The sequence below is a fragment of the Gracilinanus agilis genome, chromosome 1 (genome assembly GCF_016433145.1).
Source record: "Gracilinanus agilis isolate LMUSP501 chromosome 1, AgileGrace, whole genome shotgun sequence".
In the NCBI taxonomy this organism is placed as follows: domain Eukaryota; kingdom Metazoa; phylum Chordata; class Mammalia; order Didelphimorphia; family Didelphidae; genus Gracilinanus; species Gracilinanus agilis.
This window is the reverse complement of record NC_058130.1, coordinates 738244669-738260376: the sequence shown is the minus strand read 5'-3', so window position 1 is coordinate 738260376 and position 15708 is coordinate 738244669. Positions and strand designations below refer to the sequence as shown.

At 40.6% G+C, this 15708-nt stretch overlaps 1 protein-coding gene across 1 annotated transcript in view; it reads left to right on the top strand.

The window, feature by feature from the left end:
* EVI5L (ecotropic viral integration site 5 like) overlaps positions 1 to 15708 on the top strand; it is a 57163-nt gene that overhangs the window by 28890 nt on the left and 12565 nt on the right. Inside the window, exons 11-15 of the mRNA XM_044672929.1 lie at positions 463 to 516; positions 2026 to 2058; positions 4657 to 4797; positions 7330 to 7337; positions 14008 to 14011. Of these exons, the coding sequence (XP_044528864.1) occupies positions 463 to 516; positions 2026 to 2058; positions 4657 to 4797; positions 7330 to 7337; positions 14008 to 14011 (240 nt within the window). The remainder of the gene's footprint in view (positions 1 to 462; positions 517 to 2025; positions 2059 to 4656; positions 4798 to 7329; positions 7338 to 14007; positions 14012 to 15708) is intronic.

Below are 15708 nucleotides of genomic sequence, written 5' to 3'. Positions count from 1 at the left end.
TTTTTTTAACTGAACCAAAATTTTTCAGGAAAAAAAAACAACCTTAGCCATTTGAATATGAACTAAGACTATATTTTTTAAATGTTATGCAGGATTTCTTTACCTGGAGTCTAGGAACCTGTTTGGGGGATGGGGTGGAACTTTGATAAATGTGTTTCAGTATTCCCTGTAATATTATGCATTTTATTTTATTCACTTAAAACATGCATAGAAGCAGTCCATAGATGTCACCAGACAGTCTACCAAAGGAATCCAAGATAAAAAGATTAGAATCCCTAGACCAGACCAGTATTCTGTTTCACAAAAATCACCCCTGTCTGGAAATGACCTTTAAAAGAAGATGCATCCTTTAGGAAAGGAAAATTAGGTGATGCCTTAGATTAAACCTAGGGAAACTGAGATGAGTTTGGGAGAAGAGGTCCCCTCTAATATGTTTTTTCCTATCCCTTCCCTGGCAAATAGAGGTTACGAACAGAGAACCGGCTCCTGAAACAGCGGATTGAGACACTGGAGAAGGTGAGGAGTGTCCCTGTCTACCTCAAGTGGATCTCCCTTTTCCAGAGGGACCTCAGTATCCAGAAAGCTTCACCTGGTGTCATTAGCTACCTGGATTCTCCCCCTTTGGAGCTCTCTGGAAGCTGGTCGCCCCGTTCCACGCCTTGAGCGAGGATCCCATCTCCTTTTATTGTTGCATTGCAAAGACCATCTTTATGATGGAGGGGGTCAGTCATTACCCTGTACCAAAATTGCCTTATGTCCTGCAAGACCAAGACCTAGGATCTGAGGAACCATAGCCTTTGGACAGCAATTCATGTAGACTTGTTCCCCCACTGTCTTTCACTGTCAGTGATTTTGTGATATGTATTATGATATGATATAGGACTATGATATAATGTCACTAGTGCTTGAGTAGCATTGTAATTAACCGATTGGGTTAATTATGGCAAAACTGTTGCTTTGAATACAATGATCTATATATAGACATAGATCTAGATAGCTAGCTTGATATAGATATATAAACATGTGTTTTATATGCATGTATGTATATATATGTGCATTGTGGAAGGAGAGAGAGAGAGTGAATGAGTGAGAGAGTGAATGCTTCCCTGAATGATGCTAAAACTTCTGTCTAAATTAGATTAAGGATATGATTGATATTTTAATTGAACTGCCATGTACTTAGATTACAATTTGCCCAGCACAATAACTTTGACAAGCCAATAAATGCTAATTCAAACTATACCACTGCCCCTTTGATGCTACTAGCAAAGTGACAAACCCCATAGCTTTGATGACATTAAAAGGAGAGGTGAAGGAGGAATTCTATATCTCTGACCTTCTTCCTCCTTCTCATCCAGCCTGTATTTGAGAATATTCCTGCAGAAGAGCTAAGAAGAGCAACTTGCTCTGGACACAATTGAGAGCCTTTCTCCTGTTTGGTCACTTTGTTAGGGGGCAGAGACCTTCATTAGGATTATGTCTTCTTTGCCTTTTAGCCAAGAAATATGTCATAATGTGCGAGGAATTTTTTTTGGTATATATAAGAACAAAACAACAAAAGTAAAACTCTCAATTTTTTCTTTAAAGTAAAAAACTTACATAGAAAATTTAAAAATTTCCCCTTCTACTGTAGCAACTCTATTTTGTCTGACAAGAGAATCAGTTGAATTGATGTGGGAATAAAGATAATAAAGCAAGAAAACAAGAGAGTGGGATTGGACAGGAAGCAGCATGCCCACTATTCCTATATTGTTAGACACTCCAGTATACCACTTCCTCCCTTCCCCAAATTGCTACCCCATGTATACTTTTGTGGAATTGTGGCCTTGGTTGTTTTCTGGATTCCTGCCTATGGCCTCTGGTCCTCAGCCTGTTCTTTCTACCTTGCTTCTAGCTCTAGTCTACTGTGCTAGTAACTGCTGGTTATTGTCGTGTTTTTCTTCTCTCCCCTTCCCCATATCCCATCCCTTCTGCTCTACCTCTTCCCCCCTTTCGGGATCTCCTCCTCCCTGTGGGTTTCGGTAGGAGAGTGCTGCTCTGGCTGATAGGTTAATCCAGGTACAGTACTTTTTTTATTTTTCCTCCTACCCATCTTTGATTTTCATCTGCACTCCATGCTTCTTCCCTTCTGCCAGTGCCTAACTCTTTGATGGTTGCATCTATTTCTTGGGTTTGTGTGTCTGTGGGCAGCCTTCTGGGGAGAAAATGGGAAATGTTCTCATATAAAGGTTGAGGGGAGGAGGAAGGTTTCACACAGTGCATGTAATAAACATCTCCCTAGTTCTAATTAAGTGACCATTTGTAGAGTTATTGGGTGCATGATAATGCATTTTTCAGAGTTTGCCTATAGTGATTGTATGTGTGTCTGGGGAGAAGGGATGGTTTTCCCTTCTTGAGGTATGTGCATGTGTATGGGGGCTAGGAAAGAGAAAGGCAAGAAAAGAAGGGTTTCTCTGTAGAATAAGTACTTTATGTGTGTGTGTATATTTGTGTGTGTGTGTGTGTGTGTGTGTGTGTACCTAAATCACTACTCTATTTCCTTAGTCTGTCCTCCCATCACAAATATAAATGCTTATGCCAGTGTCTGGTTTCTACTCTAACTCACCTACCTATTTCACTGGATCATCTTTTCCAAAAACTTTCCGCATGGAGCCTGGATAAGAAAAGTCCAGCGCATTTGTTTTTTGTTTTGTTTTTTTGTAAGGGGATGGTTCAGGTGGCAGCTGTGTGGTCCTATAGTAAACTTAGAGAACGATGGAGGCTTTAGAAAAGACCATTAGGTTTCATCTAGTTCAATTTCCCACCAATCCAGTGAAAGAATATCTTCAAGAAAATATCTTTGAACTGTGTTTCTGTTCTCCTTCAACAGACTACCTTGGATAAATTTGTCATTCAGAGTGAATTGCCCAAGAGCTAAGGATCCATTAGAGTGTGTGGTTCTGGTTTGCTCTTGGCTACTCTGCTACTTCATCTTCCCCACCCCGACCCCCATCTCTATTTCTAAGCCCTTAAAACATTTGTTTATTTGCTACACAAGACATAAGGGAAGAAATGATGATCCATAAGGGGGAAGAGAAATGACTGACCTCATGTCTGATCTGCATTATATTAACTATAGAATCCTGGAGACCTAGCTTCTAGTCCAGTTTCTCTGTAGCTTCACTTGTTGCTGGATTTTACTTTCCTTAAAGACTAGAACTTTTCTTCATTTCTATAACTTCTTCAGAATCCTCATACTCAGGTACATAATAAACGTCTGTTGAATGGAATGATTGATGTAATCTGGGATAATGGAAAGAGCTTTGGATCATTAGATGCTAACCTCAGGTCTTTCCATCAAATTGCTGTGTGATCTTGGATAAATCACTGAGATGCTTTCCAGTTCTTTCTTTGGAGCCTCGGTTGCCTTGGTCAACTCAGCAAACATTTAAGTATCTCCTTAGTACTTCAAAAAGATGGTAATTTCAGCACTGTAGATGCTCCTATTACTGCTGCAGATTGCCTCTCTGTGCCTCACTAGTCTTGGTTATTCATTGCTGTGGTCAAAAAAAAAAAAAATCACCACCTATCAGCCAACCTTCTAGTGACAAACCTCTTTGACTTGAGCAAGGTTGATGCCTTGACGAAAGTTTGATCTGACAGAATTTTGCTCTGCTTATATAACCTTCAAGAACCTAGTCATCCTGGATATCCAGGTGGCTCAGTGGATTGAAAACCAGGCCTAGAGATGGGAGGACCTGGGTTCAAATGTAGCCATAGATACTTCCTCACTGTGTGACCCTGAGCAAGTCACTTAATCTCTGTTGCCTAGTCCTTGCCACTCTTCTGCCTTGGCACCAACAGTCAGTATTGATTCCAGGATGTTAGGGTAGGGTTTTAATTTAAAAAAAAGAAGAAGAACCTACTCACCCAATCTGTCATCTAGGCTTTGTCATTTATAATATAAAAAGGCTAAACTAGATCATCTCCTAAGTCCCTTCCAACTCTGACATTCTATGACCTAAGCACTTTTCTATCCATTATTTCACATGATCCCCATAGCACTCCTGTGAGAGAAGTCTTGCCACAAATCAGCAATCCTGAGTTTGGTGAGCAATGGCTCTAATATGTTGCTTTAATGGCTCTGTGGCTCTCTGTATTCCCCTGAGGATCCAGGAAAACAGACTTCTTCCTGTTGGTAGAGTTGGACAGGGCAGGATTCCTATAGGCCTACAGGTGGAGTATTTGAGCCTTAGAGGGGTTTGGGTTTGTTTTGATTTTTTAATACCAGGTGTAACAGTCCCTAAGAGGACTTGGAATAAGTAGGAACAATAGAAGTACCAAGAAGATTAGGATATAGGGATTCTAGGCTCCTGGCAAACTTGACTTGTTTTCTTCCCTCCTGCTAGTTGCTGCTCCTCTTTTTCCTTTCTCACGAATCTCTTGATTACTACCCCTTCTCCCTCTCTTTTCTTACTCCTTCACCATCCCCTAGCACCTGACCATGAAGCCTAACCACTCTGCCCATGTCCAGCACACCTCTTGTCTCACATCTCCCCGTGGAGTCCAGACTCCAGCTCTGTGTGGCATGGGGTGGGGACCAAGAGTTGGGAGGGGTAGGCTGGGAGGCAGAAGCATGAAGAATCCCTGTATAACTGGTTTTCCCTTCTCCTTTAGGGGCAAGTCACCCGAGCCCAGGAGGCTGAGGAGAACTATGTCATCAAAAGGGAGTTAGCTGTGGTGAAACAACAGTGTAGCTCAGCCACTGAAAATCTCCAAAAGGCTCAGAGTACCATCCGGCAACTCCAGGAGCAGCAGGTAATCCCCCAGTGCCCACCTCACTCCTCATACTTGGCCAGGCAGGAAAAGGGGCAGAAGGGGATGCCAAGATGCCCAACAAGTCTGCCCTACTGAAGGCTATTCATGCCCTGCAAACATGAATGAATCACATATTTGGCTGCGTTCCTCTGAGCCAAATAAACCAGAAGCTGGTAGATCCAGGAAGAAAGTTAGGTCCCTGTCCCAGCTATAAAGCAATGACAGATAATCTAGACATATCAGAGTTAAGAATCCGAGTCTACAGGAAAGAACATTGAATTTGGATAGCTTGGGTTCAAGTCTCATCACTACTGCTTTCTAGGTAGCATGTCAAAATGAAGAGAGTGTGGGAGTTAGTCAGTCGGGTAGTCAAGATCATTTATTAGGCACCAACAGTGTGCCAAGTATTGGGCTAAGTGCTAGGAATACCTCCCCCCCCCCAAAAAAAAAGTAAAAGGCAGTTCCTGCTTTTAAGAAACTCTTACGAGGAGACAGTATGAAAACAACTATGTACCAATGAATTTTAGGGTCAGAAAGAACAAGATGAAAATCCTACCTTAAATACTCACTAGCTATGTGATCCTGCACTAGCTAGTTGAACTCTCAGCCTCAATTTCCTCATCCATAGGCTAGGGTTGATAATAGCACCCCTCTCGTACAAGGTTGTGAGAATCAAATAGTAATACACATATCAAGCACTTGCAAACTTTAAAACATTTAAAAACTGGGACCTCTTATTATCTGTGTGACCTTGGACTTGCCTCTGTCAACCTCAGTTTGCTCATCAGTCAAATGAGTATAATAAGATCTGTACTCTTTCCCTCACAGTTCTAAGAAAAGTTCTTTTCAAACTTCATACCATAAAATGAACTTGACTGGGCAAGTCCCTTCACCTCTTGCAAGTTCCATTTCTTCTGTAAAATAGGAGACTTGGACTTAGGTTATTGTTAAAGACTATTACAGCTGTTAGACTAGAGTACTATTAGATTGGGGTGGGGGCGAAGAAGAGAAATTGACTTTCCTAATGATATTTCTCTTTTTTTTTCAAACCCTTACCTTAGAATCTATGTATCGGTTCCAAAGCAGAAGATCGGTAAGGGATAGATAAAGGGGGTTAAATGACTTGGCTAGGGTCACACGGCTAGGATTTGTCTGAGGCCAGATCTGAACCCAGGAACTCCTGTCTCTAAGCCTGGCTCTCATTCACTGAGCCACCTAAGCTGCCCTCTTGTTATTTGTCTTAGGGTAACTGAAAAATGACTTGGCAGCCTCAGGACACACCAAACACTCTTCTGGTCCCAGATCTAGCCTGATGAACTTAGACAAATGGCTTCACCCTTTCTGAAAAATGAGTGGATTGCTCTAGATCAGTAACGAGCAAACTATGGCCCCCGGGCCAGATGCAGCCCCCTGAAATGTTCTCTTCGATCCTGCAACATTATTCCTAATCTGACGAATGCAATGAGTAGGATACAATACAATGAAACTTCAAAAGAGTTGCCTTAGAAACAGACTGACAGATGAGCATTTCCTTTCCATTGGCCCCCACTTTAAAAAAGTTTGCCCATCACTGCTCTCTAGAGATGATCAAGGGTTATTCTCACTTGAGCATCCTATGTTACAACAATCTAGGTGGCACAGTGGGTAAAGTGCTAAACCTGGAATCGGGAAGACCTGAGTTCAAGTCCTGCCTCAGATTCTTTCTAGCTAGAGACCCTGGGAAAATCATTTCATCTCTGTTTGCCTCGGTGTCCTCATCTATAAAATGGGGATTATTATAACACCTACGTCCAAGGGTGGTCATGAGGATAAAATAAGATAATATTTATAAAGTACATGGCAAACCTTAAAGCACGCTATAAATACTAGCTGTTGCTAGCCTCAGGATCAATAAGCTAGTTAATAAGGAACATAATACATGGACTAGGAGGCTATGGAAAGCTAGCCTAAGCTATCACTACATACACAATACAGATGGCCAACAATTGACTGACTTTATTTTCCTCTTCCTACCTGAAGAAAACCTCTCTGAATCTATACCAAGCAAGAATAAAATCCCCATATATTGCATGCACATGGCAGTGAGAATTTGTTTCTGTAATGAGCTGAACAGCACACACACACACAAGAACTGTCTTTTTAACCCCTGAAGTCCTGTAGCAGCATGGAGGTTAATCCTAGTTTACCTGGGTTTTTGGGGAAGTGACTCCTGTGGATAAGGGGCCAGCCATCCCCATTAGCTACTGACTAACTGCCACCCCAAGGCAGGCGAGCCAACTTAACTGAATCAGCTTGGCACCCTGGAGAAGAGGGAGGGTGGCAGCATGTTCTGGCCAAGTCAAACCACACACACACACACACACACCCCTCCCCTCAGACAGTACCCTGAACCTCAGGAAGAATAGTGTCCTCTAGACCCCCATGTTCACTTCTAGTCCAGCTCTACAGCAATCACAGTGAAAAGGGACCCTACTTCTTCCCCACTATCAATCCCATCTGCCTCTAATAAGCAGGTAAGCCCAAGAATTTCAGGAGTGGCAGCAATTTCAGACCACTGGTTCTATTTCTCCCTTCTGCCCTATCCTGCCTTAACCCCTCAACCAGCATCCTGGGAAACAGCCTTTGTGGAGATGTGGCCTGACATCTGCTTCTGCAAAAGTGCCACTGCCCCCTCCTCAGCAACCACAACTGCATATATGGGAAACAAAATTTCAACACCAAAGTCCTTGGCATTGTTAAATGGCTTAACATCAAAAATGGCCGTGGCTGTATCAGTAGAAGTGGCATGAAAGAAGACGCAGCACTACCTGCTTTGGCATCACCCCACAAGTCCTTTCCCTCAGACTTGCAACTGGAACCTTCACATGAGAATGTGAGAGAGGACTGGTTTACCTTTTCTGTTTATATCTCCAGCATTAGCATGGTGCTTTGCATCTAATAGGTACTTTAGAAATGCTTTTTTATTCATTAATTCAAAAAGTGTGTCAGCAGAGCATAAGTTCTGACAGGATCTACCCACCCTGGAAAGGAATTAAATGCTGACTGTCTAATTTCCGGGGACCAACCTAGCTAAATTCAGAGGCTTTATTGGAGTTGGTTGGCCAGTAGTTTGGCCACTTGATAATGAATCTTTTTGCTACAACAACCCATGAAACAAAGAAAAAATTTAAATGTCCCTCGGCCCCCATGTAACCACCTTTTACTTTTTTAGTGGCAGAATGGTAGAAAAGGGAGAAGAGGATGCAAAGAATCACATAGCTTTTAGACCACCTATAACCATTAACTTAAATGAATCCAGAAGACAAAGGAAGGGGGCAGCTGGGTAGCTCAGTGGATTGAGAGCCAGGCCTAAAGATGGGAGGACCTACTTTCAAATGTGGCCATAGATACTTTCTCAATGTGTGACCCTGAGCAAGTCACTTAATCCCTGTTGCCTAGTCCTTACCACTCTTCTGCCTTGACACCAACACTCAGTATTGATTCCAGAATGCTAGGGTAGGGTTTTAATTTAAAAAAGAAGAAGAAGAGGGCAGCTGGGTAGCTCAGTGGATTGAGAGCCAGACCTAGAGATAGGAGGTCCTAGGTTCAAATGTGACCTCAGACACTTCCCAGCCGTGTGACCCTGGGCAAGTCACTTGACCCCCATTGCCCACCCTTACCACTCTTCCACCTAGGAGCCAATACACAGTATTGACTCCAAGACAGAGGGTAAGGGTTTAAAAAAAAAAAGAAGACAAAGGAAGTCAATTAGGTGATAGCTCATAGCCTTTCCTTGGAGAAGCAAATAAAAAAGTTAATTATGTATACAAAAACAACAAGAAATATCATTTCATGAGATATTTGATCTTGTATTATACTCATGATAAACATTTGCAGGAAGGCGTCATTAAAATAATTATAGTTTATATATCAATATATGTTGATGAAATAGAAAAAATCTATCAACTTAATAAGAACTCCCCTCAATTAAATTTTCACATATTTTAATACTTTGTATTAAGTAGACATGGAGAAGATGGGGAAAAAAACATTTGGAAAACATGGTTTAATAGTGAGAAATGAAAACAGCCAAAGAGTTATAGATTATATAGAAGACATAATAATATATCAAAAACTTTCTTTGAGAAGACAGTCAGGAAGTATTGAACAAGCCTGTGCCAAATACATCACAAAAATGGAACTGATTATATTTTAACAGACAGAAAAACACAGGTTACCTGCGTTGAGTCATTTCCAAATCATCTGTATGAACAGCCAGACCATCAATTTGTTAGCACAAAAGTCAAAATCAGGACCATGTTAGAAGAAAGAAAAAAAATGAGAAGCCTCTAACACAGAGTCTAACCTGATTTATTTAAATAGGCCGCTGACAGAATAAAATGGGAAATTAATCAAAGAACAGAATCAACACTAGTTGTCACTATTTCCTGAAGAAGTTTAACTGATGTAAATCAGTTACTGTGACAGCAAGGGGAACAGGAGACTCCCTCAGCCTCCCTCCTAGAAACTCCCTCAATCAGCAAACCTCGATTTCTTCACCAAAGAAAGGTTTTATACCTCAGAGTAACGTCTGCTTAAAATCCAAACTCATTCATAAAATCATACAGAGGAAAATGGTGCAATAATTATGAGCAATATTGTTTCACAAAACAAGGAGAAGCAGTAAAAAGAAAAATATGTTTACAGAAAGTTTGGTGGGAAGTTAAACTGAGCCATCTTAGTGAGAACAGTTAAGAATGAAATTGAAAAGGACAATAAATGGACAAAAAATGGAAAATATCTGTTAAGATTTCTATCACTAACTCTTCTTTAATGGTAATGGAGCTACCACACTTGGATTCTTGATATCTCAGGCCCTTATTACATAAGTTACTACATAAAGAAGCAGAAATGACAGTAAAAACAAAGACAAAAGAACAGGTAGACTAGAAATTTGTACAGAGGACATCTGTGCAGGTGATACAATTCTGAAAGTACTGAAGGATTGATTTTCAAGACACTTAAAAGATTAGGTGCCAAAGGCTTAGAAAAATCCTAGACTGTATTCCCCCAAAAAAAGACATCTGAGAAAATATTAGTAACTGTATCCATATTACCAGCTCTACAAAATCTGTAGGAGAAGAATATACACAAGTATCAAGAGAATCCTTGAAGATTTGAGAAGAGAACAAGCTGACTTTCACCAATGATATTTTCTAAGCCACATCTTTATAGTTGACTAAGTAGTCATTGAGCATATGTGCACATATACTCACACACAGTGTAAATGGCCAAGAATTGACAGTCTAAAATTCAAGATCACCTTATTTATTGTTTGATATGGAGCAACAAAATGCCACCTGAAAGGTCCTATTCCAACAATGTAGCTCCCATGCATATGTCAAATTCATTCACGTTTCCTCAAAAGATGTAACAGTGAGCGAATTGTTCAAATCTCTGATGATTCATATCAAATGATGCATAAAATAACATGATCATCCTAGTGTTTGAAATCATCATGCAGGACAGCCAGCACAGAGTTCAATTGGAAGAGGGATTCATTATATTTGGTTGGAGCTTCCAAATGTCCTTGTTGCGGATGACATTGTTCCAATTTCATCAAAGTCAAAAAATTTCAGAGCCTCCTCAGTGAGAGTCATAATCACTCAAGTATTCAACTTGTTTCATATCCATATAGGAAAAACTAAGTAGATTAAGAATGCCTATTGTTTAGCTAGGATATAAAGTTAAATGGATAAAACATAGAACTAACCCATCAATACATAGTGTCTTGGACAAACTCTGTGGATGGAACATAAGCCAGGCCCAGATTTGAAAAGAGAAGGGGAGCAGTCTGAGATGCATGTCTTTGGAAAAATGTGCAGTGTTTATATAATGACTCAAAGCTTCTCCCTGAAACAATTGCCCATCATTAGAGCATCATTCTTCCTCTACTCTTGCTGTGTGGTAGTGAATCATGGAATACCACAGTCTCTAAAGATTTAAAATTGAGAGTCACCCAAAGGGCAATAGAATGATGCATAATGGGCATGAGTAGGCTATAACATATTACTAATGAAGAATTTCCCACAAGAAAAAACAGGGTAAATGGATTACAACAGAGAGATCTATGACCAGAAAAAGAATAGGGCTCGGTATATAGGAATTGGCAAAGATAATTGAGGCAGTATGGTGCAGTGGATAAAGTGCTGAATTTAGATTCAGAAGACCTGGATTCAAATCTCAGCTCTGCTACTCAGTCTCTATGTGACCTTGGACAAGTTACTTAGAGAAAGCAGGGCTTCTTTTGTCATCTGGCAAAATGAACAGGTCGGATGATTTCTAAAGTCCTCTCCAGGGGCCTTAGCATTGAAAGTTGAAACCTCTCTGACAATCTTTTCAAACTAATCTTTATGAAGTGCTTCAAAACAACAGGAGTCAAAAACCAACAGCAAGACAGAGGGAGGGAGCTCTCCCAATGAACATAACTTGAAAGGTGAGAGAGAGTGGATTTTCATGGGATAAGGGGGAACCAGAAGCAAAACTGAACACCGAGGAGGGCTGGCTAATTCCCACACCGCCCCCCATCCCCACCATGCCAGGTTCTGCAACTGGACATAGGCTAGCTTCAGGATCCCAAGACATGGACTACACCAACATAAGAACACTTCAGACCCACCCCTTGAAGACCGAGTGAGACCCAGAAGTCCATAGTGCTGGGCCCTTTCAAGCTGCTGTGGTGAAGATCTAGCCCCAGATCAAAATAATTCACAGTGCTAATCCCTGCAAGGTAGGAGCAAAGGAGACAGAGTCATTAGCTTTCAGAATTCCCAGTAAACGGGCAAAAAAAAGGCTGGGAAAATGAGTAAACAGCAAAAGGAACACTTAACCCTCAAAAATCTCTATGGGGACAAAGAACAAAGCACAGAACCAACAGAGGATGGTGAGATCCAAACAACCACATGCAAAACTTCAAAGAAAAACAGGAATTGATCTCAAGCTCTGGAAGAACTCAAAAAAGAATTCAAAAATCAAATAAGATAGGTCAAAGAAAAATGGGAATACAATGAGAGAAAGAAATTAAAATAATGCAAAAAGAAAACAGCTTAAAAAATGAAATTGATCAACTGGAAAAAGGCAAAAAAATCCAATGAAGAAAAGAGTTTTTTAAAAAACAGAATTGACCTACTGGAAAAAGAGGTAAAAAAATCCAGTGAAGAGTACATGAAAAGTAGAATGGGTCAAATGGAAAAGGAAGATCAAAAGGTCATGGAATAAATTCAGTCTTTAAAAATTAGAATTAGGCAAATAGAAGCTAATGACTTCACGAGATATCAAGAAACAATAAAACAAAATTAAAAGAGTGAAAAAATAGAAGAAAATATGAAATAACTCATTGAAGAAAAACCAACTGACCTGGAAAACAGATCCAGGACAATTTAAGAATTATTGGACTACCTGAAATTCATGACTAAAATCCCATCCAGATTGAAATTATCCTATAATGATTAGTTGTCCTGCTCCATTGAGATCCATTAAATGTCAAGAGTTCCAAAGGAGGACCACCCCACCACCCCCAAATGTTAAGAGAATCCCTTATAGAAAATATATTGGAGTGTATGGACAAGATATGCAAAGAATGGGCTAACACATATGGATCCTACAATTGGAGGCAAAGGAGACCCACCCAAGCTAAATATCAACTAAATATTTATGGTGTGTATGTGTAAGAGAGAGACATAAAGAGATTAGAGCTTTAGTTTCTGAGTTTCCTTTTCTAAGAAGCAGCTACATAACAACAGCTAATAATAGTTAACAATAACTAATAATAGAACTGTAAGGTTTATAAAGTGTTTACCTGTTATTTCATTTGATCTTTAATTTGAGTATAACCTAGTACTAGGGAGCAAATAGAAGAGCTGGGCTTCCCTGCCACGGTGCTGATGCTTTCCCTAGAAAAAGATTATATTCCCCCAAGACCTTTGACCTGGCCTTTGATTCTTTATGAACAGGAACAAATGAAGTATCCTTCTAATTGGAGACAAAATCATTTTTTCCATTTCTTCACATCAGGTTTCTTCATGGCCATTGCTTCAGATGAAGTGAGGCCTGGATAGGGAACTAGGTATTTAGTCAGTTAATATGCAAATGAGGCAAAGCTAGAGGACAGGAATATATGTGGTCCTACCCAGATGCACTTATTAAGTAGTTACTGTGTGCCAGATGCTGTGCTAAGCCCTGGGGATAAAAAGAAAGGCAAAAAACACAATCCCTTTCCTTCAGGGAGCTTACATTCTAATGGGAGAGGCAACATTAAATAACCATGCATCCACAAAGTACATACAGAGTAGATGGAAGGTAATTTTGGAGAGAAGGCACTAGTAGTTGAGGCTTGGGGTCAGGGGAAGGCACCAGGAAAGGCCTCCTGCAGGAAATGGCATCTGAAGTGAGTCTTGAAGGAAACCAGGAAAGCCAAGAGGCAAAGATGAGTCAGTAGAGCATTCTAGGCAGAAGAGACAGTCAGAATCACAACCTATAAGAAGGCCAATGCTACTGGCTTGTAGAGTACATGGAGGGGAAGGAGTAAAAGAGAAGACTATTAAGATAGGAAGAGGCAGAGCTGTAAAGAGCTTTAAATGGAGGCAGCCAGGTCAGATCTGGAGGACAAAATTAGGACTCTGGGAGATATGTGGTTGCAGAGGATTCGAGTTTTAGAATGTTAGAGTTGGAAGGGATTTCAGAGGTCATCTAGATCAACCAAGCCATACTAACCAAAATTATGACAATTAGCCAAATTATGAATCTGGTCTAACTCATCCTTGGCCTAGTATCTCCTCTGTTCTGAGTAGCAACTGAGGTTAAAAGTAGGGGCTTTTAAATCAGGATATCTGGGTTAGAATCCAGGACCTCTGGCTCTCAAGAAGGAAAATATTTCTCACCACTATAGCCTGTGTGTATGTGTGTGTTAAGTTTAGAGGACTGCTGTGGAGTCCCCCTTAGTCACAGGGAAGCATTTGTCCTGTTCCTTCCAGCTTCTGATTCTTTTCTTATCTGATAAACAGTCAACAGCTGCAGAACAAACCCCACAACGGTTCCTTCCTCCCCACTCAGACTTCTTCCCCTCAACCTCCGTTCCTCTCCATTTTGTGGTTATGTTTGCCTTCACTCTGGAGCTAACAGAACACCCTGTTGGAGGAATCTGTTAACTTTTTTCTCACAATAAAGCTTTAGCAAGGTAAAAAACGAGCTGTTGTCTTCTATTCTACAGTTCCTGGTATAAACAGGAAAGGCCTAGGGGCTGTTCTGCACACAAGCTAGTGAGACTAAACATCTGAAAAAGAAGGTTTTAGTAAAAGTTAAAAGAGCAAGGATGATTCAGCCTGGAAATAGTTTGGTAGGAGGTGAGAGGCACAAAGGTCCTCAAGCCTCAAGACAGTTCACATAAATCTCTCTGGGCTTCTTCACCTTCTTCATCCCTACATTGCAGGGATTAGATGGCCTCTAAGATCCTTTCTAGTTCTAACAGCCTCAGATGTATATGATATGGAAAGTGGAATGTAGCAAAAGACATGAGGAAATGGGTTAAATTTCTGTTATGGCAAGAGGAAACAGATTTTAGAAAGGCCCTAAGGGGGAACCCTGGAACTCATAACTGAGAGAAACTATGGGAACAAGAGAAAGGTGGAAAGGAGATATAGGGTGGAGTAGAATAGGGGAAAGAAAACATTTAAGTGATTATACTCTATTAAGTACTTAAACATCACCAACTGAGTAATAAGAGCCAATGTTTCCATAGAGCTTCCAAGTTTATAAAACACTCCACATCCATTTTTTTTATTTGATCTTCACTACAGCCCTATGGGGTAGGTACCACAGATATTAGGAAAAAATTTGAAGGAAATCAAGCTTCTCCCAATTTGATTTATCTATTTTTTCCAAGCAAGTTCAGTTGTGGAGGGAGAATTATTTCTGCTATTCCAGAATGTCCCTTGTGAATCTGATGTTTTATCAGGTTGTCTTCCTTACCACTTGAGTTCGTTCTATCTTTAAAAAAAAACAAACAAAAAAAAAAAAAAAAACAACCTTACCTTCTGTCCTAGAATCAGAACTGTGTTCTGGTTCCAAGGCAAAAGAATGGCAAGGGCTAGGCAATAGGGTTAAGTGACTTGCCCAGGGTCACACAGCTAGAAATGTCTGAGGCCAAACTTGAATCCAAGATTTCCCATCTCCAGTCCTGACTCTATCCACTGAGCCACCTAGCTTCCCTGTCCCCTGTTAATTATTTCCGTTTATCCTATGTATAGCTTGCTTTGTATAAATTTCTTTGCATAGATATAGTTATGTACATACACAAAATTATCTTCCTCCTTAGATTGTAATCTCCTTGAGGGAAAGGACTGTCTTTTGCCTCTTTTTGTACCCCCAATACTTAACACTAGCCTGGCACTATGCTAATGTAGAATATGCTAATATAGAACACATAAGCATATAGGAGGTACTTAATAAATATTGATTGATCAGCTGAGTTTTCTTAGTTCAGTTGACGAGGTGATAATTCTATACTTCCTACCACTTGCATATACTTTATTTCCCCCTTTTGGCCCCCAAACAGGTTGTGGTGAAACTGAGCACAGATGGCAGAGGCACAGGTTGAAAAGTTAGAATCGGCAATAAATGCCCAGAGTTACATTTCAAGGCCTAGCATCTGGTTCTAGAGAACGTCCAGAGGCCCCAAAAGGAGAAATGACCAAAAACTGGGATCCCGAAGGTCTCTGACATGGAAAGACTTCAGAAGTCAGCCTGTGCCTGAGCAAGCATCACCTCTACACAATTCCCAACAAGAGATCAACTAATTTCCATTTGATGTGCACTCAGAGAGAGCTCCCAAAGCAGCCCCTTGCACTTTGGGATAGCTCCCAAAGCATTAGGAAA